Here is a 24,691-nt window from a genome sequence, read left to right on the forward strand (position 1 = left end):
ATATTTAGAGAAATGTTTCAATATGTTTATATTTCTACATCCTGTGTATTAAAACTTCCTGATAGTGGCTATGCTGAAGTTATTTGAATAATATACAATTCTTGTGATTTTATTAAAACAGTCAGAGGAAATCATAATTTCCATCACACCACAAAAAGTTGTTTTAAAAGAAGAAAGATTTACTATACCTTGTGTTTTCAAAAAATATTAATTAATGGTACTTATAACTGCACAATTTTCCAAACTACAAAACATTTTTAAGGTGATTAACTCAATTTGTATGCATTTTTAGTTTGAATATGTTATGATGGGGATGACATTGTGTGACAGAAATGACTGCATGTGTTGAAATGACAGGTCACAAAAACATTTTTAAACAATGTTCAGTTTTATTGTCCCCGACACAAAAAAACACACATTTTTAACGGAAGAACTTCATCATCTAAACTTTAACCTTTAAGCAGATAAAATCATTTAGCAGAACATTGCTGGAAACTGCTGAAACCTACAAGCAAGGTGCAAAACAAAAAAGGTCCCTGTTTCATTCTCTTTGGTGGTTCCTTGTCGGTGAATAGTAATTGCAGATATATTTTTGAACAGCTTCCCCACTGACATTTAATTTAATATACATTATTTTCACTGATATGAGTCTTAACACTCAAATGGTCTTTTCCATCTCAATAATCAAAGTAATGGAAATGACTGTTGTAGAAATGATGTTTTGACACATTTTAAAGAAAGTTTCATGATATGTTAGCATGCTAACATCTTCTTTAGAGCTAGCATTAAATAAACACAAAACAGACAATACCAAATGTTGTTTTTCTTATTATTTCTACATTTAAAGAATATATGAGCTATTTGGAAATGACAGCCAATAAACATATTTTCGATTGACCAAATATTTCCATAGATTTGATTCTTGTATCACTTCCCTTCATGGAGCTGTCTTTGTGCTGCAGCCATGTGCTCTCCTGTCACATGACTATAGCTGTGATCACCAAGTTTAAAAACTTTTTAAAAAACTCACCAAATTCACATTTTGCATGGTGTGATGGAAATGACAAGGACCCCAAGGGACAGGTGTTCTTTTTATTAAAAAAAGACATGAAATACTAATATATTTTACAACACATGATACATTTCATTAAAATGGCCATTTGTGTATCATTTGCACATACAATTAATATTAGGTTAATATTAAATTCAAAACTTAGCAGGTTTGAATATCCAACATCAGGCCCAGGGACAAAGTGATAAACAGTAAGAACACATAAAAGGCCACTTTTTATGTAATAATGACAAAAATAATGACTGGTCTATGATTTAATTTTTGTATGTTCCTTTTGGTGTTGAGTCACACAAATAAAAAATAGGAAATGTGTTTTTGTTTTTCTTATTTCTGCCAGGGACACAAAAATGACGATAGTTGAAGAATCACCCTTATATTGTTAGCAATATGGCTACCGCTAACAGCCTGGCTACTGTCCAAATCAAGAAACAACAAAGAAATCCCAAAGAACTAGAAATTCTGATTCTGAGGTTTTGTTACTTACTGATCTATCTTAGTAGAAATAACTTTTTTCATTACTCTCCCTTTTCGCCTTCTTTGCCTCCTCTGTCAACAAGGCTCTTTTGCCGGGTAGAGTTTCCACAGTTAACATTACTCCGGTTGCTCCGCTACCTGGGGATAACTACTGTAAGCTATTTTGTTGAGTTGCCTGTTAACAAAAGGCTCTCTAGTAAGCACTGATGGCATGTATATGTCTAGGGCTTTTATTGTGAAAGGGAGGCTTACATGAAACCAATGTAAACTCATGCTGGTCTCATTATTCTACAGCCATTACATTGTGCAATCATCATTTACTACATAATGATAAGTTAAAACAAAAAATGTTGTCTATTGCTACTTTAAATATATGGGATATGTGCCACAAATATGCAATATACTTGATATGTTGAATAAAACTATTGGTCAAGGTATGCCCCTGTTTCTGTTTGTCAATTTCTTGTTTTTTGCGAGTCAATTATGTTGCCAAAACACATTCAAACAAACAGAACAGTGGAGATGCTAGTCATGTGGTATGAGTCATGCTGATTCAATTCATGGTTCCTCTTTCTATCTGCCTGTCCTTATCCCAGGTCAAACTCCTTGGACTACTTTGCTTTTATGTTGTTTTAACCCTCTACATATGCTGTTTTTTTCCGTTCTTATTGAGTAGAAATTAAAAGCGAGGCGCTGTGTGAAGTGTGAGAAACACTGAAACTTGATCAACCATGAAGGTGAGGTAAGATCAGAAAAGAAAAGAACTAGGTTGTATGAAGGGAAGGTGTTTGAGTCTTTGCCAGTTTCCCCCGGGGTGGTTCAGTTGCTTTTGTTATCCAGTTCTCGGGGGCCCAGTGTGAAAATCCGCTCCAACGAGAGCTTTCGCTACATTAAACTAATATGAACCTTTCCAAGGTACTGCCTGAAACAATTAATATCGCAGCTTAGTTTTTAGGAAATTAATTACGTTTTTCCTCTTTTTTTGTTTTTTAAAGAGTGTTTGCACTATGGCATTTAATCATTTTGATGCATAATAAAACCCACATAATTCTGAGATGAGTGAAAGTAACGTTCATCCTGATTATATGGTGACCACGGCTTTGAGCGTGCATGTGTTTTTTCCTGTGGTTTACAAAAATCAATGAAAAAAAAGTACTGCTCATACTGACATATCAAATGTATACAGTTGACACATCACACCAGATAAGGCTTCAAAGATTATTGTTCAAAATCCTCAACAGACCTGATTTGGGCAGATAATCACCTATAGTGTGAGAGGTGAACGAGGGCAGCTTTTCTCTCCTTTTGATTGCTTTCTAAACAATGTGCTATTGGCTTACTTTCGTTCTTTAGGCATCTCATCCTTTCTCAGGTCTTCTGGGTTTATTTGAAGCTTGGGTGTCCTTAGGTTTTCTGTTACAGCATACTCATTGTTAATAATGTTAACCCTATTGTCTGTGTTGAAATATGATTTGTATTGCAATTACACAGAGATTCCTGATTGCAGCTACTCGATTAGCATCGAATTGGCAAATAGGTTAGCGTGACAATAAATAATGATCATTACAATGAAAAGGGGGAAGTTGAGTATGAAACTGGGAAGCTGTGGTAGTTGGTTGATTTCTTTAAAAAAGTAACTAGAATCTCAGCGGTATTTACGTTGTTTTATATATTAAGTGTATACATCCCCCCTCCCCCTCTGTTTTAGCCACAACTAAAAGTTCCAGTGCTGCAGCTGCTCCACTATCTCACTTTCAGTTTAGTCTAGATAGGAAAGTAGTCAAAATCTGTTTATTTTAGGGCATGACTGACCACAAACTTAGAAACTATGCAGCAACTGGTAGGCATTATGCCTTTTATGGACAAACCAAAAGAATTTGGTGGCATGCTTACAGAGTAAACCTCATTTAAAAAAGAATAGTCTGCCCTTTAACTTTTATTTTTGATTCTATTCCAGCTTTGTTTAAAACTGCTTTCTTGTATTTGTTGTAAACTGTGGTGTATGTGAACTCTATTGTTCAGTCAAATACATTTTCTCTTCAACTGTGAATGTTTTTAAGTGTTTTCACAACGGAAAAATGCCTCACACATTTCCTTGGAGACAGAAAATACATTGTCGGTTAGGAAAAAAGGAACATGTGGGTGAATGAGAGCATGAGAGAGCAGGGAGGGGGAGCAGGAAGAGAAAACTGGGGCGATGTAGAAGTGGGCAGGGTCTGAGAGACCAGCTGTGATTGAGGGAGAGAAGACGGAGTATAAGTTCCCAACTTCCCCCTGCCAGCGTTTCTTTCTAAGCCGGCCAGCAGCTCCACTTCTCATTTTTCACTTCATTCTCTGCCGTCCCTAAACTTCTCCAAAATGAACTACAGAAAATCCACCATGAATCCGACATCTTCTTCCTATATCTCCATGACCCGCTCCGGACCCCAGTATTCTTCCAGCATTTATGGCGGTGCTGGTGGAAAGGGCTCCCGCATTTCCTCTTTCTCCACATCTTCCCTGCGGTCTGGTGCCCCAATGACCTCTTCATCCTCTGCCTTCAAGCTGAGCAATGCATTGGGTGGTGGTATGGGCTCAGGTTTTGGTGGTGCCGGTGCATCCATGGCGACTGGTGGTGGTGCCGGCAGTTCTAGCATCACGGGCAACGAGAAGGGAGCCATGCGGAACCTGAACGACCGCCTGGCTAACTACCTGGAGACGGTGAGGAACCTGGAACAGGCCAACAAGGAGCTGGAGATGAAGATCATGGAGGCTCTGGAGAAGGGAGGGCCCAACCTGAGAGACTACAGCAAGTATGAACCCATCATAGAAGACCTTCGCAGACAGGTAATATTGATTGTTTGAATATTGATATTGTTACTCAAAATGAAAAGGGGAAAGTTGAGTATGAAACGTTGTTGAAAACTGGGATGCTGTGGTAGTTGGTTGATGTCTTTGATACAACTTGCTGAGACAGACAATGGATATGAGTGTTCAAATGCTTTGCAAATGCTTGAAATAGTCTTTAATTTGAGGATGACATCACAGACAATGTTTGTCAGTAAGATTGATCAGTGTATTTATTGTCTATCAAATGCCTAGAGAACGCTGATGATGAGACGGGCAGCATTTCTTTGTAAGTTATCAAATTTCTCGCTAGAGAATGAAGGGTGTGGTTGTGTGGTTGCTAAGGTCTAACCCTCCCCCATAAAACTTGTTTATGCCACAAAGTGTCCAGAACTTCCTCTGATGAATCACCAACACGAGGGCATCATCATGAGAGACTGAAAATCTTACACACAAACCTAAACCAGACAAAAGCCTTTCCAAATGGTCCTGCTTGCAAATGGAGATTATACAAGCATTCTCTAGTGTAGGAGGTCCTCAATGTGAAACAGATGTGTGGTAATGACACACACACAAAGGATCTCGGACTGCCAGCGTGTGTGTGTGTGTGTGTGTGTGTGTGTGTGTGTGTGTGTGTGTGTGTGTGTGTGTGTGTGTGTGTGTGTGTGTGTGTGTGTGTGTGTGCATACAGAGATGCGTGTGAGTGCATTGGATGTATAACAATCAGCTCCAGTCTGCAAAGTCAAATGTCACATTCTTGTACAGACTACAGATCTTCAATGTCACATATTAACACATTGATAGTGGCATTTCTCGACACATAAAGGCACAAGTATTTCCCCTTTGCCTCTGAGGCAGTTTACCATGGACACACAAGAGTATAATCTCACAAACATACTCACGCATGCAAGAATTTTGCAGTCTCTGCACACATGAACACAAACAGTGATATATACAAAGAAGATAACCGACAGAGACAGTGAAGCTGGGTGAGAATTGGAGAGAAGAAAAACCTCTCTGTATGAGTTAGTCAGACAGGAAATCCATTTTTCCAACAATGCTAAAACAAACCAGATTCTTTTTTTGGCAGGGGAACATCCTCTTTTCCTGTCCTTCAGTGTGTGGTTCCTCTTTTTACTGAATGTTACTATGGATTCAATCATGTTGTGGCCCTAGTGTGTAATCTAACTCTTGGGTTTCTATTGTTGTATAAGGGAAATAGTGATTCAAAACATATGTATAATTCTATCGCTGTGTGAAATATTGCTGTTTCATAATGATTGGAGTGGAGCATTGAAGGAACAGGCTTCAAACAATTGTGTTCTTTCTAACCAGCAAAAACACTTAAATTAAAACCTTTTCTTTTGTCCAGATCTTCGATGAGATTTTGGACAACGCTCGTTTTGTGCTCCAGATCGACAATGCCCGTCTTGCTGCTGACGACTTCAAAGTAAAGTATGTTGTTTTAAATTGAATCTCAGAGTTATTTATGTTGCTTTCTATATTAAACTTATACTTAATTTTTTGAAGTCAGACATGCTGTGTTGCCAATTTAAGTTATGGAAATGGAAGCCCGTGCAGAGTTTGTGCAGAGCATGTGATCTAATATTTAGAATATCGGATAGAATAGGATTTCAGAAAGGGCAGGTTTGTATCTAAAACACTTCTTTGAAACTTCAGTCGTGTTTATTTTAATTTACTTTATTTCATATGGACATCACAGTAGCATTAGAATTGTAACATACATTTATGCACAAGGACCAGATGCACTGTGTTAAATGTGTGTAGCAAAACGCTCATTTACAACATCTGTCCACAGGAGGCTTTTTAAAAAGAATAATGGAGTTTGTGTCTGTGCACTCCTACAGGTTCGACAATGAGTTGGCAATCCGACAGTCTGTGGAGGCTGACATCGCTGGTCTGAAGAAAGTCATAGATGACACCAACATGACCAGGATGAACATCGAGAGCGAGATTGAAAATGTGAAGGAGGAGCTCACCTTCCTGAAGAAGAACCATGAGATTGTGAGTTTATTGTACATCCAGATTAACCATCACACTTCTACTGGAGCAGCGGCTCACAAGTCTTGAATGCTTTTGTTCATTTCTCTCTTCCTCTCGGTCCAATAGGAGGTGATGGAGCTGAGGAATCAGATCTCCAACTCAGGAGTGCAAGTGGACATTGACGCCCCCAAAGGTCAGGACCTGGCTCAGATCATGCAAGACGTGAGAGGCAACTATGAGAAGATCGCCATGAAAAACGCAGAAGACCTCAAACAGTGGCATGAAAATCAGGTGATGCAGTGTTAAAAAAACATGTGTATTTTTAAATACACTTACAGCAACTATCTTGTTTGTTGTCTAACACCCTTCCCATCTCATCTCCCTGTCAGATTGCAGATGTGCAGGTGGAGGTATCACAGAACACAGAAGCTCTCCATGGAGCACAAATGGAGAGGGGTGATTCGTCCAGGCAGATACAGACACTGGAAATTGAACTTGCGTCCCAACAGAGCTTAGTAAGCATTTTACAAGCATGTGTTTTATATTCTGTTTTCATTCCTTTTCATTTTATTCACTAGCATGAAATAATCAAATCCTCTCATTAGATTCTATATTCTTGGTGCAATATTTCAGATTCCTTTTTAAATAACAGGACCATTGCATAACACCCTCTTTTTCACAAAGCTTGGAACTTTCCCATGTTTACTGAAATTAAACTTGCTTGCCTAAAAACATCTTTGGCACACTTTTAATTCTCCCTTTTCAATCCTTTATCAGAAAGCGTCCCTAGAGGAGACATTACGCAACACAGAGCAGCGTAACAACATGGAAACGGAGAAGTATAACAACATTATTATCCGTCTGGAGGAGGAGCTGACCAACTTGCGTGCAAACATCCAGAATCAGACCCAAGAGTATGAGTCGCTGCTCAGCATGAAGATGAAACTGGAGGCCGAGATTGGAACTTACAAGAGTCTGCTGGATGGTGGAGACTTCAAGTAAGAGAGTTAGGTGGAGGAGAAAATACAGATCCAGGCATGGTGTTGATGGTGGTGGAGGTGAATACTAAAATCAGTTGTTGTCATGGTTTGCATGGTAGTACAACTACATCATGGAGTGAGCCAGTAATTCCAGTCAGTTCACATAACTTGTTCAACAGGAATATTTTGAAAGTTAAACAGTTCATTTATGTTTTGCACAGGCTCCAGGATGCACTGGAAGAGCTGGCGGCCGCAAACTAATTTGGAACAAAGAATCTGGGACCATCCCAACAATGAAAGCTGAACAACCCACAACTTTCCATTACGGAAAAGAATCATGCTGGTCCAATCAACTAAAGCCAGTTTTGAACCAAGACTACATTCCATGTTAACCATAAATAAAGCAATTCTGAATAAAGGCATTCGACCTCAGGCAAGGCTATTTGAAAAAAAATAACAGTGCCTGACTTGACAGCAAAATAAAAATGAATAAAACCACTTGTTGACCCACAGTAATGCCTCTTGTGCATGTGTTTTTGTTACATGATGTGCATTTTATAGGTTGTTGTCATATTAATTAGCTCTCGTTGACTGAAAAATAAAGTCTAAAGGAATTACAAGATTATATCATTTCTGTTGACAAATTATCCTCACCCCAAAAAATGAATGGCGGACAAACATGATTTTATTGCTTGTTTAATTATGAAAAATAATGTTAGTTTTGTTGTTTGCTGAGTCCTCCCTGCACTCCTTCAGGATGCTTAAAGCTGCCTTAATTGATGTTTGGCCACTGGAGTGCAGAGGAACTTCCAAAACAATCCAATGATGGCGACTCTGCTGGTTGCAAAAATAAGTCTGACTGTATAGAAGTTTAAGAGAAAATTACACTATTTCTCAATTGAGGTATTACCTCAGTAAAAATAATTCTGACGAGTTTATGGTCTCGATCGCTAATTTCAAGCTTTCTTCAATATGGCATAATGTTCATTTTGTAAATATGGTGGCATTGAGAGTAAAATAGAAGATAAAACTGCTTATGCTTTAGGGCGGGGCGACTTTGTGATTGACAAGTCGCTACAACAGTGTTTTACGGTTTGGGTGTTGTCCATGTTTTTGTCTTAGAACTTTAATCCTTTCATAGAGTGTTTTCAGTTCATGAAAATTAGTTGTAACATTTTGCTCTCCTCTTGTTCAATGTCGGTTGTACTTAGCTCCTCCACCCTCTCGTGTTGCTTCTGGTTCCAAAAAAAACCCAAGATGGCGACAGCCAAAATGGATATACTTAAATGTCAAACTCGACAAGTAGGTCAAGCTGCAGACACACAGTATCTATGGTAAGGGTTAGGAAAAGGGTTTTGTGTAGTGAAATGGGTAGTCTGAAAGATTGCATGCAAAGATTGGACCCTTCTCAAACTCGAGTCTTCAAAACGATAGTCCACAAACTAATGGTTGCAGCAATTTTATAATATGAAGAATGTAATTTGAAATACAATGCAAACCTAGATGTTTGTTAACTCAGCATTTGAATAATGTATTCATTTGAATCCTCTTCTTATCCAGTTGTTAAAAAAAGAAAAAGAAAATACACATACTCGTAGGTGGAAAGTAACTTAAGTAGAGCTACACTTTCAGGTACTTGTACTTTCGTTGAATATTTTCATGTAATGCTACTTTACGCTTACATTTCAAAAGGAAGACTTATTTCACTACATTAATTTGACTGCTGTACACTAGTTACTAATTTCCAGATAAAGTTTTTACATAAAAAAACATATGATGAACTTTTAAAATGTAATGCATTGTTATAGATTAACTATGCATCAGTATATACAGTTCTAGAATTAGCATCACCTTAAGCAGCTATAACAATACAAAGTTGCTCACACATTAATGCATTAGTCCAATAATGATGAAAAGGGTTTCTTAAAAATAATTCAGGAATGTATATGCCTAAATACGCACATACCAAAGACTGGTCTTAGCCTTTTAAGATTTTAAATGACATAATTCACAATTTTACCGATAATTTTTCAGGTTAACAAAGAATATTAAGCAGTTATTCTGTCAGAACAACCTGGAGCTGAACACGCTCAAAACAATGAAGATAACAGTCCTGCAAGTTGCGTACATACACATGTGCACGTTCGGTAAATAATCATCCAGTCCATGCATATACATGTATTTATTTATTTGCTCTATTTTTATGGTTCACAACTTACAGAAACACTTGACATGTAAATAGCCTTTTTATTAGATTTTTGTTGTTGGTCATTTTTGCTTTTAATTTATACATTTAAAAATACTACACCTATTTTTCACATACTTGTGTTTGGGCTACATAATACTGTTGTCTATTTCTGTGTAAGTAGACCTTCATTGAGAACAATGAGAACAACAGATTCAACTTCCTTCTAGCCAAGTGTTCACATTGTCTACTTGACCAATAAAGAATAAATGAACTGTAATGTAAAGCTGATTCTGAAAAAAGAGCATTTAAAGCTGCATGGAGATTTTTAGGATTTGGAGACGGCCAGAAAACAGAAATAAATGAGAGTTAAAGCTAACGTTAGTTCAGTGACACATTTGACAAAAAAGGAAACTAATGTCTGGCTGTCATTTTCAATGAGCAGATGTGGATAAGTAGAAGTAAACCAGGTTCTCTGTATACATCTATGAAGTTTGGAGTAAGCAAACAAGGGAGGAGACATTCCCGTGAACGGCAATGCGCGCTCCCGATAATAAACCTCTGACGCCTTCATCCGGGAACTACTACGAACTCGTTCTCCAACATGGCGGCGTCAGGTGAGGTTTATGAGGGTGAACGATCTTGGTCGGTTGGGGGGGATTTTAGCGGGTTTTTACCACGATATAATTAAACATATTAGGTTTTAGGGTTGTTAATGCATCGTCTTATTGATTGGCGTCGTTGTCCCGCGTGTATAAATAGGTTCGTCGGTTGTTTTGGCCCGGTAAAGACGTAACTGCTTGAGGAAGGCGAACGACTTGCACTGCATCTGAAAATTTTAACCTACAGATTACATGCGGCTTTTTCCCCATACGTTAGTATGGTGTTTGGGTTGTCTGCTACTGGGGTTTCACAGTATTACATAAATTAAACCTGCTATAGCATGTTGGGAAATGTTGCTAACTGCGTGTAGACCTCGCACATTGTATGCCCGTGGCGGAGCTCGCCGTGGAGCTCAGAGCAGATAAGCATCGGGCGCAAGCGCGTTTCGTGGAGGAGGAGTTGGGCCGAGAAGTCCGGGCTGCACGAGTAGTCTCCCCACGTGTGCAGCCTGGCGCCCTGGTATCGGTGTTTGATGAAACGAGGCAGCTGGGCCTGTTGGGTCGTATCATAAACACTTCCCTGGCAGCTTCATAACTTCGAGCCGTCCCATCCGGCCGGTCAAGTCTTGCTCCGATGATGGCGCACTTGGATTCTGGCGCCGCGATGTGCGCTAGGCCCTAAAACCTAGCCAGCTAAGCAGGGATACTTCCCCCGTCAGCACTCCTTTGCTGACTAAGCCCGCATAGCCATAAAGACAAAAGCGATCTGCTTCCTAGGAAACAAACAACCTGTGTGTTTGGCCCAATAGTTGGTCCTTGTAGGTGTTATGGTATTGTAGCTTTAGCACTACTGCCAAAAGTTAACGTTACGCAGCTCCTAGCTTGCTAATGTCCCATTAGTGCGGCGCGCTAAGAAAGCTATTAAGCAGTCAGTACATTGTTTTTGAGGGTATAATAAGTCTAGGCCTGTTAATTGTTAACAATGACTTAGCATTTTGCACTGGGAAATAGTTGTTAACCGGCTCTATTGGTCTGTATGTGTGCAGTTTTTGTAACTAAGTGTGTAAAGAATGTCCTGACATCTGGGATTTTCACTATAAAGCTCATAGCCAGCTTTGTTGATCCCCCCCTTTTCTGCCTGACCCAAACAAACCAGACCTGCCTATAAATTGACCTGTGAAGCACCCAACTGGCTTCTCACAGGTCAACTGGCAACTGTTTGCCATTCAAATATACACTAGCAGGAATGTTCTGCAATGGATACGTGAACCATCGATTCACACCCCAAGGCGTATTCATTGGAAATGCATCAAACATGCAGTCTAGTGGTTTGAACACATCACAATGATTGCACCTTGCATTGTATTCTTGGGGCTGAACAAATGGGAGTACAACCATTTCTGACCTATTGGACAGGCAGACCACTCTGTGTATTTATTGAAAATAAGTCAGTGTTTTTGTTATCACTCGCACACTGCAGTCTTATCTCGCTTGGATGTGGACAACATCTCATGCTACAAATACTGTTTGTCTACTCAGAGATGCAGCTGTCCACATGAGTGGAGAGAGACACACACACACAAACCCAGCTTGTTGGTGCTTAAAGAATGAATCTCTGTTGTGCAGTATTTCACTGCTTTACCAACTATATTTTGTAATATTTCACTGAGTTATTCAAAATGGTAGTTGAAATCTAATAAAAGCCAGTGAAGCAATCTAACATTACTGTTTTGACCTTGGAATTATCATAAAGTTATACAACATCTGCCACAATCCCCCCCCCAAATGTTAGCCATTTGTAATTTCCGAGAGAGAAAAACGTTAAATGTATCGACAACTAACTAACAAACTAGGTTAAACCACCTTAATATGTGTTTTTATTTATCTGCCTCCCAGAGTATGGAGCTATCGTTTGTAGTGTTTTCCATTCACCTACAAAGAATGGTTAGCATTAGCTTTTCTGTGCAAAAACGTTTGAGCCTATTATCAACTAACCCAGTAGTCTGCTAGTTAGATTGACTACTCGGCTAACTAGCAGACTAGGGTAGACCATCCGTTTTTGAGTTTTCATGGATCTATACCTCCCGAACTTCTTCATCTACTTAAATTAAACAGTTAGCATTATATTAGCTATGCTACACCTTTTGATCTACTTATCAACTCTGTGATTAATACAGATTCAGGTGGCTTAACATTACAGGTTTTCAAGTGAAGTGCACTGTTTTCTCATGGGGGATACGATTGGAAGTGTTGTGAAATCCGTTTGACATTATAGACACGTCAATCATCTTTCTCGTAAATATGATTTGACAGGTATTTATTACGTAATTAATATCTCCGCCTAAGTGCAACCCAATCACAGGGAAGGGAAATAGACTTATTCTTAAAAATTACACAGCTATCTCAAATGCCATTCTTTCATACTTTTAGATTCCGTCTTACATTTAATAAGAGACTATCATGGATTTGCCTTTCCGGAGACTTTAAAGACTTCTTGACAGACATCCATATGGGCAACTAACCCATGGCCTAGTATGTTTCTTCCATGGCTGACTATGTACTCTGTGTTCATGTCCCCTCTAGCTAAGAAGAAGAATAAGAAGGGGAAGACCCTCACTCTGACTGACTTCCTGGCAGAGGACAAGGGAGGCAGCAACGCTCCCCCCAGCTACCCAGCAAAGTCCACTAGCTGGGCCGATGAGACTGATGACCTGGACGGAGATGGTGAGCACACACAGAAATACATCCATAAAGTCTTTATTTTGCATAACTTGCAATAGTAAGATCAATATCCTTGCTCTATTGCTCGGGTCTATTAGTTGAGTGGGGAGAAATGCGTTGAAGAATGCAGTCACTGAACGTAAAATGAGCAACCGTGTTTAGTGTAAATATGTTGTGGCAGAGCGTTAATTAAACTGCTTACCACCGCAAAGTTTTTCAAGTATTTTGAAAGGAATCCACTAACTGACTTGTACAGATTTGGTATGGCCGTTTTGAATATTAAATGTTGGTTGGATAGTGTGGCTTGAGGCCTTGGATGTCAAATGAATCATAAAAGCTCCAAATTATCAACCACTCGATACGGATGGTTAAATAAATTCATGCATTTTTCTATAATCTGTTGGCTATGAACTATTGCTCTCTGGATCGAGTTTCTCCTTCATTCTTTTTGCGTGGTGCATATCTGTCTTTGTCAAATTTGTGCTGCTGAACCCCACAATTTCCGATTGTACCTCTAAAAATTGCACATTGTGTATTCTGCTGTTTCCTCCTTGCTAGAGCAACATATCAAGCTCACATCACATGTTGTCACGTGATGGGTAGCTAGTCTCTTTACAGAATATCATACAAAAATGGTGCCTTGCATGACGTGTCTAGGTAGTTTCTTGATACTTATTATGTAATTGTTTTATTCTTATATCTGATCCAGGATCTTTGCATCAGCTAGCATCAGTCCTAATACTAGCGTTGTCTACCTTCCACTGTGGCTGGTGGATAACAAAATCTTCCATCCACTAAATTACCGAGTGATGAAATGAGTGAAGCAAATCTAGCAGTCACCTGCATACTTTACCGGCTAGTGGCTTGTACTGATTTCAAACCCATTAGCAGGGTAGCACTGATAATTAACTCTATCAATGTCTACCTCACAGAACAGTAACATAATGCACAAGTGTCTGCTGAACTAAAGGGACATTTTAAGGGTTCAGCGATAACTATTTCTCACACTAAGTAATTTCTTTTATAGAAGTTATGTATTTGCTGTAGTGTCTTTGTGGATGTCGATGTGTGACTAATGAATATATCTTTCCATTAATATTCATTAAGTCTTTGTTGCCATATGCTTTTTTTGCATGTCCAGAATAGAAAACCTCTAAGAAATGAAGAACCCAGTATCAAATAGAAATATACAGTTGTTGATCAGTAAGTTAAAATGTTCTCTCTTCTCATCCCTCCAGTCTCAACCTCTTGGCACACGGAGGAGGATTCATACCGGGCACCGGGCATTGACCGGTCCATCCTGCCAACAGCTCCTCGCTCTGCTCGTGAACCCAATGTTGACCGGTCCAGACTGCCCCGCAGCCCGCCTTACACGGCCTTCTTAGGCAACCTGCCCTATGATGTCACTGAGGACTCGATCAAAGACTTCTTCCGCGGCTTGGCAGTAGGTTTAGCAAGCACACACACATGCAGTGGAGGGCATACGACACATAGCCCTTGGTTGTTAAAGCTACTGCAACTTTTTGCAGGAAACGCAAACGGTGAAACTCAAGTGACAGTTTCAGTCTTTATTGCTCTTTACAGGAGCCTTAAATGCTTATCAACATCTTATCAAGCTAGCCGGTCTTGTCCATATTCAAATGTATCTGCATCTTTATCTCTGAAGTATTAGTACAGAGGCACACTGCCCTTGGGACTGCTGTTGTTTACACATTTATCTGTAAACATGTAAAAAGTCCTGTTAGGTTATTTGACCATGTCCGCCATTTATGGATGTATTTATGCCGCCGTTGCACGACATGTTGCCCCATTAGTGAAGCAAAGGCAAGTCCTTCTCCCCCAAACGTTCAGGCAGCTTCCCACTGCGGATTCAGACCGTACCAAAACAAAAATTAATGTCAGTGTTTATATGGGACCACACTCGACCGTAGAAACTACAGAATTAAAGCATATAGATCTAAGTGCTTGATACCCGCTGCGATGTGCCTTCACATGTGCATTTTTGTCAGTTTGTTGTGCCTACCCTGAATAAATGAGCGCAAGCTGCACTTCAGTAATTATCAACAAGTCAGTCTTATGATGGAGCGTTGCTGACATTTGTGTTGTTTATTGTTTCTTATTGACAATATGCCAGTATTTGAGTGCCTTAACTGCTCAGTAAGAACTATGGCCAATGAGCCACTGTTGAATGTTGGCATTTACCGTAAGCTGTTTGTACTGTTAAACCATAATATACGGTTTAAGTAGGGTCCAAATGTTGCGTGACCTTTTTGTCATATTTGGGGTGCATCAAAGGAATACTAAAGGGTTTATGTTAGTTTCCTCATCTAGCCAGGAATGTTTGCGTTTATCTATAAATGACTCTTTTACAGATAATCGAGCTTCCAAAAGCCAAGTTGGTCAGAGTCCTGTTTCAGTAACACAATCATAAAACTCAGCTAGAACCCTTTTGAACTACTAGCATATCTTAAACACTCGCATACATTTTTATATATTGCTAAATAAAACACGTTTATAAAATCAACTAATATTAGCGAGATAACTTTGCTGATTTTCCACTAAAGTCCTAGTCAACCATTCTTCTCTATTTTTCCATTTGAATATTACTCTTTGCTTCTCCTGAGTTTGTATTGGTGAACTGTAGAGATCTCGGTCCAGATCTGTTTTATGTTATTCTGTCACTTTCTTCACCCCCAGATCAGTGCAGTGCGTCTGCCTCGAGAGCCCAGTAACCCAGAGAGGCTGAAGGGCTTTGGCTATGCTGAATTTGATGATGTGGACTCCCTCCTGAGGGCCTTGAGTCTCAACGAGGAGGTGAGGAGATACAACAAGAACTTTTAACATTTTTGCATTTTTAGTTTAACCCCTGGATCTGAGCTGACATGAGTGTAAGGCTTTCCCTGTAGTTTATTGCACATTCAATTCTTGGGTTAGAATGTATTTGTTTGTCTCACTGCACAAAGTGAAAATGATCTATCTTTGTTAATGTTAATGTTAATGTGTTCATGAGACTGACTGTGTCCCCTCCATCGTTCATGCCAACAGAACCTGGGAAACCGAAGGATCCGTGTAGATATTGCAGACCAGTCTAATGATAAAGGTATGTTGGTCACTTTTATTGCTGTGACTTCTGGCCACCATGACTACCTTTTTTATAGTCATTTAGCAAATGGGGAATATGTCCCCAAACCTTAATTTCCTATAATTAAACGTATTATATCCTTTTTTTCCACACCTCCAGAGCGAGACAATGGATCTATGGGAGGCCGAGACAGGGGTGGCCGGATGTCAGATTTGGGTCCTGACAAGACTGACAGTGACTGGAGGGCTCGGCCCAGCTCGGATGCTGACGATGGACCTCCCAAGAAAGAAGAAGCCTTTGGAGAGAGTGAGTCAGAATTGTATTTGTTTGTGCTTCGACATCCATTCTTCTCGTACGTTTGATTTCAGAATAATTGTGATTGAAGATAATTGAGGTAGAAGTTTTGAACAGAAGGGACTTGTTTCTTAGTATCACACTAGGATAAAACTGATGCTGCTTTCATGTCCTGGGAGAATATTAGTTGAAACAATTTGTTAAACCAAGCTATCTATTCGAAAGTGTCCAAATTCCCTCCCTTTGCTAAATGCTTTCCCTAAATGTGCTTAACAGCTTTTCAATTGTAAAACATGCTAAAGTGCTATTTATATATTTATCCAAAATGTTGACAGAACTCAAGTCTCAAAGTTAATTAGCAGTGGAAATCCATAAATTAACACCATCGCTATTCTGTTAAAATTCTTGCAGGATCACGGGACCGTTATGAGTCGGATCGTTTCAAAGACGGGCCACGGCGGGACAATGATCGCTTTGATAGCGGGAAAGACCGTTTCCGGGACCGCTATGACGACAGGGATCGTAGAGACTTTGATAGAGGAGGTGTGGTGTTGTGCTTGTTTGGATTCAGATCACCCTGGCTGTATCTGCTTTTTTTATGCTTCCTTATCATAAAATCCCCAAAATATTCTTTGCCGTGCCTATCCTATTCAAGTCATTGACTTTATTAAACTTGTATGAACTTGTTTATAAACTACCATTTTCGTCTCTTACCCGTTTTCTCCCCTGCCATCCTTCTAGGTTTTGACTCTCGTGGTGGAGGAGGAGGAAGTCGTCGTGCCTTTGGCAGTGGCTTCCGCCGTGATTATGATGATAGTCGGGGTAGCAGTGATCGTTACGGGGAACGGGATCGCTATGGGGACCGTGAGGACCGGTACGAAAAACGGGAGGAGGGGCGTGAGGAGAGAAGTGACGGTGAGAGTTCTTATTACGAATTTTAATCTCGTTACCTATTCTTATTCTATACTTAAATATTTTATTATTCATTTCATAGTTGTAATAGTTTTACATGTCAGCATAAATGTCACTTGTGCAACAATGTGCCTTTTTTAAGTATTCAGTAAAAAGAAAACAAATGAACTATTCTTTAGTTTGTAAACGACAGTAACTCAGATTCAGATTCTGTAACATAAATAGTACAATAAAATCAACCACTACATGTATATACACTTATTTTATTTGTATTGTATGCTCTGCCAGTTCTCCTACTGTTCCCACTGTAACTTGTACTTAAACTTTCCCCTTATAATTAAGCTGGTTTACGTAGAGGTTGTCTGCTAACGCCATCTTCAGATATTTACAGGCACACTCCTATGAATATTAATATGAATATTATTCTTTCCTGTTCCCATGCCAGCTTCCGGGCAGAGACCCAAGTTGAACCTTAAGCCCCGTAGCTTGCTCAAAGACGAGGAAGGTGGTGGTGGTGGCGGCGGAGGTGGAGGCGGCGGCGGAGGTGGTGGTGGTGGTACTGCCCCAGCTGCAGCTCCAACCTCTGGCAGCAGGACCTCATCCATCTTTGGTTCAGCCAAGCCAGTTGACACAGCAGCCAAGGAGAGGGAGGTGGAGGAGAGGCTGAAGAAACAGGAAGAGAGACTGCAGAGGCAGCTGGAAGAGGACAAAGGCCGGGGACCCGAAAGAAAGATGCGAGACAGGTCAGGAGTTGACATGGATGATTATTGCATTACATTAGCAGACGCTCTTATCCAGAGCGACTTGCATTGAACTAAGTACAGGGACAGTCTCCCTTGCAAGTACCTTGCTCAGGGGTACAATGGTGGCACCCTGGTATTGAACTCCCGACCGTCTAGTGTTATGTTTGGAAGGCAGACCACTAGACCATCACCACCACAACCCTACCCTTATCACATCATTTGTTTATGAACTAGTGACAACTAAATTTGTTATTTATGAAGTATGGTTCTCAAGTACTCCCTGTTTTGGGAGGAGTTCATGTTACTTATGCTTAAAATAAAAAAATGTAAAGTTTGTTTTGTAACAGCTGCAAACTGTGTAGCTCTGCATGGGCAGACGCATTGCACTTAAGTCAACGGGACAGAAAAGCAGTAATTTACACTTAGTGTGTATTATGTGAACAGTGGGGGAACATGTTTAGTGTGTAGTTGCTCTTTAACTAAAGTTTTGTCTGAACCAAGTGAAAGCAAAGCATCACAAAGCAAAGTTTGGCCCTATCCTTAGAACTGTACCCATTTTTTCATCCCACTGGAGTTTGCAGGCCTGTGTTTAAGCTTTTATCTTTTTGTTTTTAGGGATCCAAGTTGGCGCAATGAAGAAACTCACACTGAGCGATCTCGCACAACAAGTGAGTCTTCACAGCCCGGAAGTACTTCTGGAAGAGGTGAGACACATTTGCATTTAATTTTGATAGAGCTTGCCTTCAGGAATCTGGCCGTGTAGGGCCTTTTTGTTCTCTCAATCACATTACAGTCAATTCAGTCTGCAGTTTGTTAGATGAAACGGAAATCAAAGTATTCATTTATTTTCGCAAAAATGTCTTCTGTATTTGGGAGTAAGTGATATATTTTCAGTGTACTTTAAAAAAACCAACCAAGACAAACAGAAAATGGTGAATATCTCACCAAGTGGTAAAAGCATTGAAAATAATCTTCAGTGATGTAAAACGGACATGCTGGTCTTTTCATCTGCTAGGCTCCCGGTGTCGAGATGGCGAGCGCTCTGGGGAAAATGAGGTTTTCAGTGCGAGAGAAGGTGAACCCTCCTCCCCTGGGACCTCCCCACTGCCCCCCTCCACCAACTCCTCCAAGGAGCTGCTGAAGGTGATGCCCGCACCTCCTCCAAAGGAGAACGTCTGGGCCAAGAGAAGTGCAGCCAGCACAGGCTCTAGCGAGGGTGATGGACGACCTCCAGTCTCTCCTGTGTCCCCAAGTGGTTCATCTCCTCCCAAGCTCAGGTGAGAACTCAAATACGATGTACTGCATGTTAGGAAGCCTTTCAGGAATACACGGCTCAGAAACGGCCATTTCAAAACATTCCATACCCAGAAGTGGTTATCAAATGCTTGTAGAAAAGTAAAACTTTGAGTGTTTTGTATACATTTCCCTGACTGTTCTTACCTTCTCCTTAGCTCTCCAAGTTCTGCAGATGAAAGAGAATCTGAAAAAGGTAAGACCTACCCGAACCAAACCTCAGTGCAGACTGAATAGAATTGAGCCATTTCAACTATAAAAGGACTCGACAAAAACAAAGGAAACTGAAGGACATTTCTGTAAAAATATAACTATTTCATACATTCACAAACATGCGTGATAATGGAGACTTTGAATTTGAGCAAGACTCAAAATCGAGAGCCACATGAGCAACCCTGTGAGACTGTAAAGGTCATTACACACAAAACAAAAATGGTGGATGGATAAAAATGAGGCGACGTTGCTGTTAGATCCCTACTAGTGAGGCAAAAAACATTTAAGCCAGTGAAAAGACCATGTTGTCATCTTAATCAAAACGGTGTATTCTCTGTACAGTGGCCATTATAGGACACCTCAGACTCTTCTTATCAAGCTCAGTGTATGCTCAGCTTTCTTCATCTTCAAGCTCCTGTCATGAACTGAAGTGAATATTTTAGTCTGGACCAACGTGTTTGACTTACAACCCAACTGGCACGGCCATCTCTTGAGCTTTGATGCTGGCCTGGCTAAAAAGTGAGAGTGTAGTTATTTAAACATCTGACAGCCCTTTAAAATGGAATTTCTTTGCCATCTTTTTGTTATTGTTTTGATTGAGAGCCCACTAGTGGCAGAAAACTACATAGTGTACGATTAGGTGTACCTGTACCAAGTTTCATTCACCAAACCAAAAAAATCATTGATGCTGATATGAAAATGGTTTCAAACTCTAGTTTAGTACGAGGCAACTGAGGTTTACAGGAAAAACTGGGTTTATCAATTCATTCTGTTGAGGCCATAAAAGGTGAAACGTGACTTTACAGACGGGAAGTAAATTCCTTATTGTCCATATACAGCATTATTACGCAAGTTATATGAGTTCCAGGGGTTTTCCATTGAGACTGGTTCATTTTACATGATGAGGTGCAAGAGCAGCTGTTATCCTTTCTTTTCACACTTTGTAACTGTATCATAATAGACATATTTGGCAAAGTGAGAACGTCATTGGGTCATGAACTCATCGTCCTGCGGAGACTATTCATTGCAAGGGGAGCACTGAAAAGTCTGCATTGTTGTACAAATAATCAAAGTGACTTGTACTTGCACCACAATTCTGACTTGGGAAAAATATATATATATACGTCAGGTTCAAACTCGAGGCCAAATATGAAAAGAGTGCTGTATCAGAATAGGACTTGTTTTTTTTTTGTTTGTTTTTACTTTGGCACTACTTTCAAGCCGATGTCGAAATTAAAAGAGTTGCACTGTACAAGCTCAGCTTGCATGCAAGCGGTTGTGCACCTCTCACTTGGTTCTACATCAGTGACTAACTTTTTTGAATCCAACCCAGTGGCTTTTTATGCTGCAGTGTGCTGTGAGTGTAGTCTATGCTACATCCTCCCTTCACTCAACTGTCTGGCTTCTCCTTTAAGATGAGAACAAGGCTGATGGTATGCGTCAGGACCGGGGTCCCCCACGGGCACGAGGGGGGCCTGGAGCAGGGCGGGGCCGAGGAGAGGGCCCCAACAGAGACCGAAGAAAGGAGGGAGACAGGTCAGCCATTCAAAGCTAGCCACTCCAAAGCTCTTAATGGGACAGGGAGTCACTGGGCATCTGTAAAGAATGGCCTATGCTCAGTTACACTGCTGATGATGCATTCATTGTTCCTAGTGTTGTGGACATTAGGAACACAAGGATTTCTGGAGTGCACATTTAATGCTCTACCTTTTCTATCAATTTGAGTGCAAAAACATCAACACCATGAATCGGACCTGAAATTTGGAAGATTTCTGAATTTTACTTGAGGCTTTGAGAACTGAGCACGGTGTTGACTGGGTGCCGAGCAGCTTGTAGATAATTAGATAATAGATAAATTAGCATAATTTGTGCTCCTTTTTTTTAGTTTGTCTTTTTAGCTGTGTGTGTTTGAAGATTCATAGCCAGGGTCAACTTTCCAGCACTGAGGTTTGTCAACAAATGTTAACCTCAGTGTTCGCTCTGATTGTAGAAAGGATAACAGAAGAGACCGAGACTCCAGACCACCCCCAGAGCCAAAGAAATTTGAAGAAACCCCAACCCCTGTAAGTCCTTCACTGCCAAGGATTAGCCCAGAGTCTGACGTCACCTAAATGAATCTTCATTAGGGTTTCCCTAAAGCCTTAAGTTGTTTTATCAGTGCTCCCCCGTACATTTTTTCAGCGAATGAACAGCCCATCATCATCAGTCATAAAATAATTGTCCCTAATGTTTCATTCTCCTTGAGAAAGTTGACATCTTTTCTCTTGTATACGCTCTATTTGTCTAGCATCCAAAGAGAACTGTACTGATATAGGTTCTGTTTTGTTTTGCTTTTAGAAGTTCAGCTCAGCCAGTAAGTACGCCGCTCTGCTAATGGACGGAGACCAAGGAGACGACGCAGAGGACGTAGAATAGAGAGAAAATAACGAGACGAGGCCTGAAAGCGCAAGAAAAGGAGAAAACAACAACCGCTGAAAAAAATAATCTCACATAGCTTATGAAAAAAAAAACTCCTCACATGGAAGAGGCTCCTGGGAGGACATCACTCCCTCCTTCCTTTCCTCCTACAAACCTGTCCTTACTTTCAAAACACCCTCCCACCCATCCTTCCTCCCCTGCCCCGCCTTCAGGACTATTCAGCTTCTTAAGAATAGTCGCATACTGGACTTGTTTTAAATGGGAAAAAAGGAGTAGCTGACACATGGAAAAGTGATGGATAACATTGAATTAATTGTAATAAATAAATGGAAAAAGTGGGGAAAAAAGGATTTGTATATTTGTGGATCACAGGTGTGAAGTTGGATAATATGACAGAAGATGTAGTTAACTAAGTGGAACCGTTTTTATTGATCAACTTTTGACCTATTGACCAAGTAATTCCCATATTAAATGCATAACTATTCATTATAAGCCCTTTTTTAGTCACTGGTAAGTAATTTTATAGAATTATTTTAAAACTCTCTTAAATCAAATTTATTTATGAAATTGGTCAAGAATATCCTGTCTTCTAAAACATGAATGTTGAGATTGGTTACTAAATTGAAGAAAGAAATTGTCATGTGCACTGTTTGAGAAAGCGTAAATTGAAGTTGTTTTAAACTGAGTCACAGTATTGTAAAGAGGACTGTGACTTGTGTGTCAAATGAAAAACGGCCGCTATACGATTCTTGCTCGGAATCAATCAAGTGCTTTGCTATTATCCCCAATCATTGTACCGATGTCTTTCTATTACTACACCTCCTGATGAAATAATAACATCAATTAAATGCTCGTAATGCACGTTTCCAGCCGTCATAAAGATTCTCCACAGCTGTCTAAATCATTCACTCTTCCTGAAGTGAGGATTACAAATATTTGGGGAAAGTCTGGAGTTGCCTATAGCACGATGTGAGGATTACATGAACCTGTCTTCCAATTTGCAATAAATTGGGGTCATTATGTGCATTCATATAGTATGTGGTCATTGTTTATGTATGCATTACTGGAGGGATTTGGGCCGAGGGTAAAAAAAAAAAAAGACCTAATATCTAATGGGCATAAGTGATAAATACAAATACACTTCTGTGATGGCGTGTCATTCAAATTGAACCATGAAACTGTCAGTCGCAGGATGGCGAGTTGCATCATCAAAAGCATCACTTTTATTAGCAACAACAACAAAGTATTTCCCTCTGCGTACTGTTCTCCTGGTGTGGTCTGTGGGACTTAACATTTCCACAGTATTTCTTCTGTCTCGACCCCCTGCTGAGGGCCGGACTCCTGGTGGCAGCTGGTTCGGATCCTGCTGAGCTTCACAGACGCACTGAAGGAGTTTGTGTATGCTGAAGCTTTGTGATTGGACACCAGAGGTGTCTGCTTCTTTTATCGCTGTTACAAACACATTAGCCCGGTGTTTGTTCACAAAGTACTTTAATTTTAGAGGAGCATAAATTGTGCGTGTGCGACTGAAAGATGCTGACTCGCTGTGTGGACAATTGTCTGAAAGCTACAAAAGGCTTTTTCTCATTTTTTCTCTGCGTCTGGCTTATAACAACGTCAAATTAGGAAAGCTTCCCAGCTATTTTGTACAATCAGTGTAGTTCTGCATGATAGCAAAGTATTCCTCTTCATCGTGAGGTTGCAAAGTGCATGTGACCCGTGGGGGAATAACTAAGTACTGCAATCATTTTATTCTATTTTATACTTTGCTTCATGTCAGTGCACAATTTCAATGTGACAGCTTTAGTTACTTTATATTTAATATTTATGAAATATATTGTCACTCCGGTTATAAAGGACAATTGTGTGAAATACTTTAGCTGGGAGGCTCTAAGAAAAAACAGTAAATAGTGAAAATAAAAAAAACATAAGGGGCAATAACAAATATCCATTTGAGAAAAACAATATATAGTAAATATAAAAGGATTCAAGCCTCTGCAACATATCAATGTTGCTTATTTTTTAATAATGCTCATCTTTGTCTTGTTTTGCTCTAAACTGCTGTAAAGTACTTCTCCATATTACATATTAATGAATGCTGTTTTTACATTGAAGTATTGCTACAATGTGTTACATTAAGGGTAAAGAGGGTAAACACTTCTCCAGTTGATTACTTTCATTAAGGCAATTCCTTTTTTAAGTTACACGTTTTCTTAGAGGTTATGCTTAAATATGCAAATAAGGCATTACCTAATGCTATCTATTGGTGAATGTAGGAGAAATCTACGGACGCTAACAGACAAAGTTAGTCAAATAAACACGGAAATGTGTGTTTGGATGTTTTCTTGCCACTGGTCTGAAATAAGACTTGTTATGGAAACAATAGACTTTACCAGTGCATACTAACAATGTTTTCGCTTGCAGTGTCTCTCCTTCAGTAGAGATCTGAATACTTCTCTACTGCGGTTGAAACTCTTAGTTTAAACTTGTGTGTTTCTGCTGCCTAGCCACCCACCCACCCACCACCATTAGCCCCCACCCATGTTGCCATGTGAATCAGCAGCTGGTCCACACAGGAGGGTCCTTCCATCCAATTAAAGCCACAACATGACTCAGATTTGCGTCATTCAGGTCCCTTGATGATGTATCAAGTGAAATTTGCCCTCATGTATTCATTTTAAATACAGATAATCTGTCATGGTCAACTCCACTGTGTCTGCTGATGTCGTCACTAGAATATATATGATACAGGGGCATCTGTGAAGTGGTATTTATGCACTTATTAATGCATGTTGATGGTTTTGTCACCTAATTTAGCTCACAGCCACACATTTGTCTCGCTTTAAACCAAGGGCCGCTTTGTATGGTCTAA

General features: G+C 40.0%; 2 protein-coding genes across 6 annotated transcripts; both read left to right on the plus strand.

The window, feature by feature from the left end:
- The first annotated feature begins 3,817 nt into the window (after positions 1-3,817).
- On the plus strand, positions 3,818-7,872 carry LOC115008654 (keratin, type I cytoskeletal 18-like). 2 transcript variants are annotated; one of them, XR_003832318.1, is made up of 7 exons: positions 3,818-4,372; positions 5,745-5,827; positions 6,241-6,397; positions 6,503-6,667; positions 6,766-6,891; positions 7,154-7,434; positions 7,578-7,872. XR_003832318.1 is itself a non-coding variant. In XM_029432376.1 (7 exons), exons 1-7 carry the CDS (start codon positions 3,905-3,907, stop codon positions 7,615-7,617), a joined length of 1,260 nt encoding a protein of 419 aa, XP_029288236.1. In that variant the 5' UTR covers positions 3,818-3,904; the 3' UTR covers positions 7,618-7,872. The 2 variants fall into 2 exon arrangements, 1 of the variants encoding a protein (XP_029288236.1); XM_029432376.1 differs by having other exon boundaries at positions 7,154-7,374.
- A 2,170-nt stretch (positions 7,873-10,042) lies between these two features.
- Positions 10,043-22,849, plus strand: eif4ba (eukaryotic translation initiation factor 4Ba). Of its 4 annotated transcripts, XM_029431943.1 has the most exons (15): positions 10,043-10,158; positions 12,727-12,867; positions 14,103-14,308; positions 15,562-15,678; positions 15,910-15,964; positions 16,106-16,252; positions 16,652-16,783; positions 16,982-17,155; positions 17,598-17,895; positions 18,511-18,599; positions 18,911-19,172; positions 19,347-19,384; positions 20,817-20,937; positions 21,392-21,464; positions 21,739-22,849. In XM_029431943.1, exons 1-15 carry the CDS (start codon positions 10,146-10,148, stop codon positions 21,814-21,816), a joined length of 1,944 nt encoding a protein of 647 aa, XP_029287803.1. In that variant the 5' UTR covers positions 10,043-10,145; the 3' UTR covers positions 21,817-22,849. The 4 variants fall into 4 exon arrangements, with proteins under 4 accessions (XP_029287803.1, XP_029287802.1, XP_029287804.1 ...); XM_029431942.1 differs by lacking the exon at positions 10,043-10,158 and having other exon boundaries at positions 12,699-12,867; XM_029431944.1 differs by lacking the exons at positions 10,043-10,158; positions 20,817-20,937 and having other exon boundaries at positions 12,699-12,867.
- Positions 22,850-24,691: the final 1,842 nt, after the last annotated feature.

The sequence above is a fragment of the Cottoperca gobio genome, chromosome 5, assembly GCF_900634415.1.
Source record: "Cottoperca gobio chromosome 5, fCotGob3.1, whole genome shotgun sequence".
Lineage (NCBI taxonomy): Eukaryota > Metazoa > Chordata > Actinopteri > Perciformes > Bovichtidae > Cottoperca > Cottoperca gobio.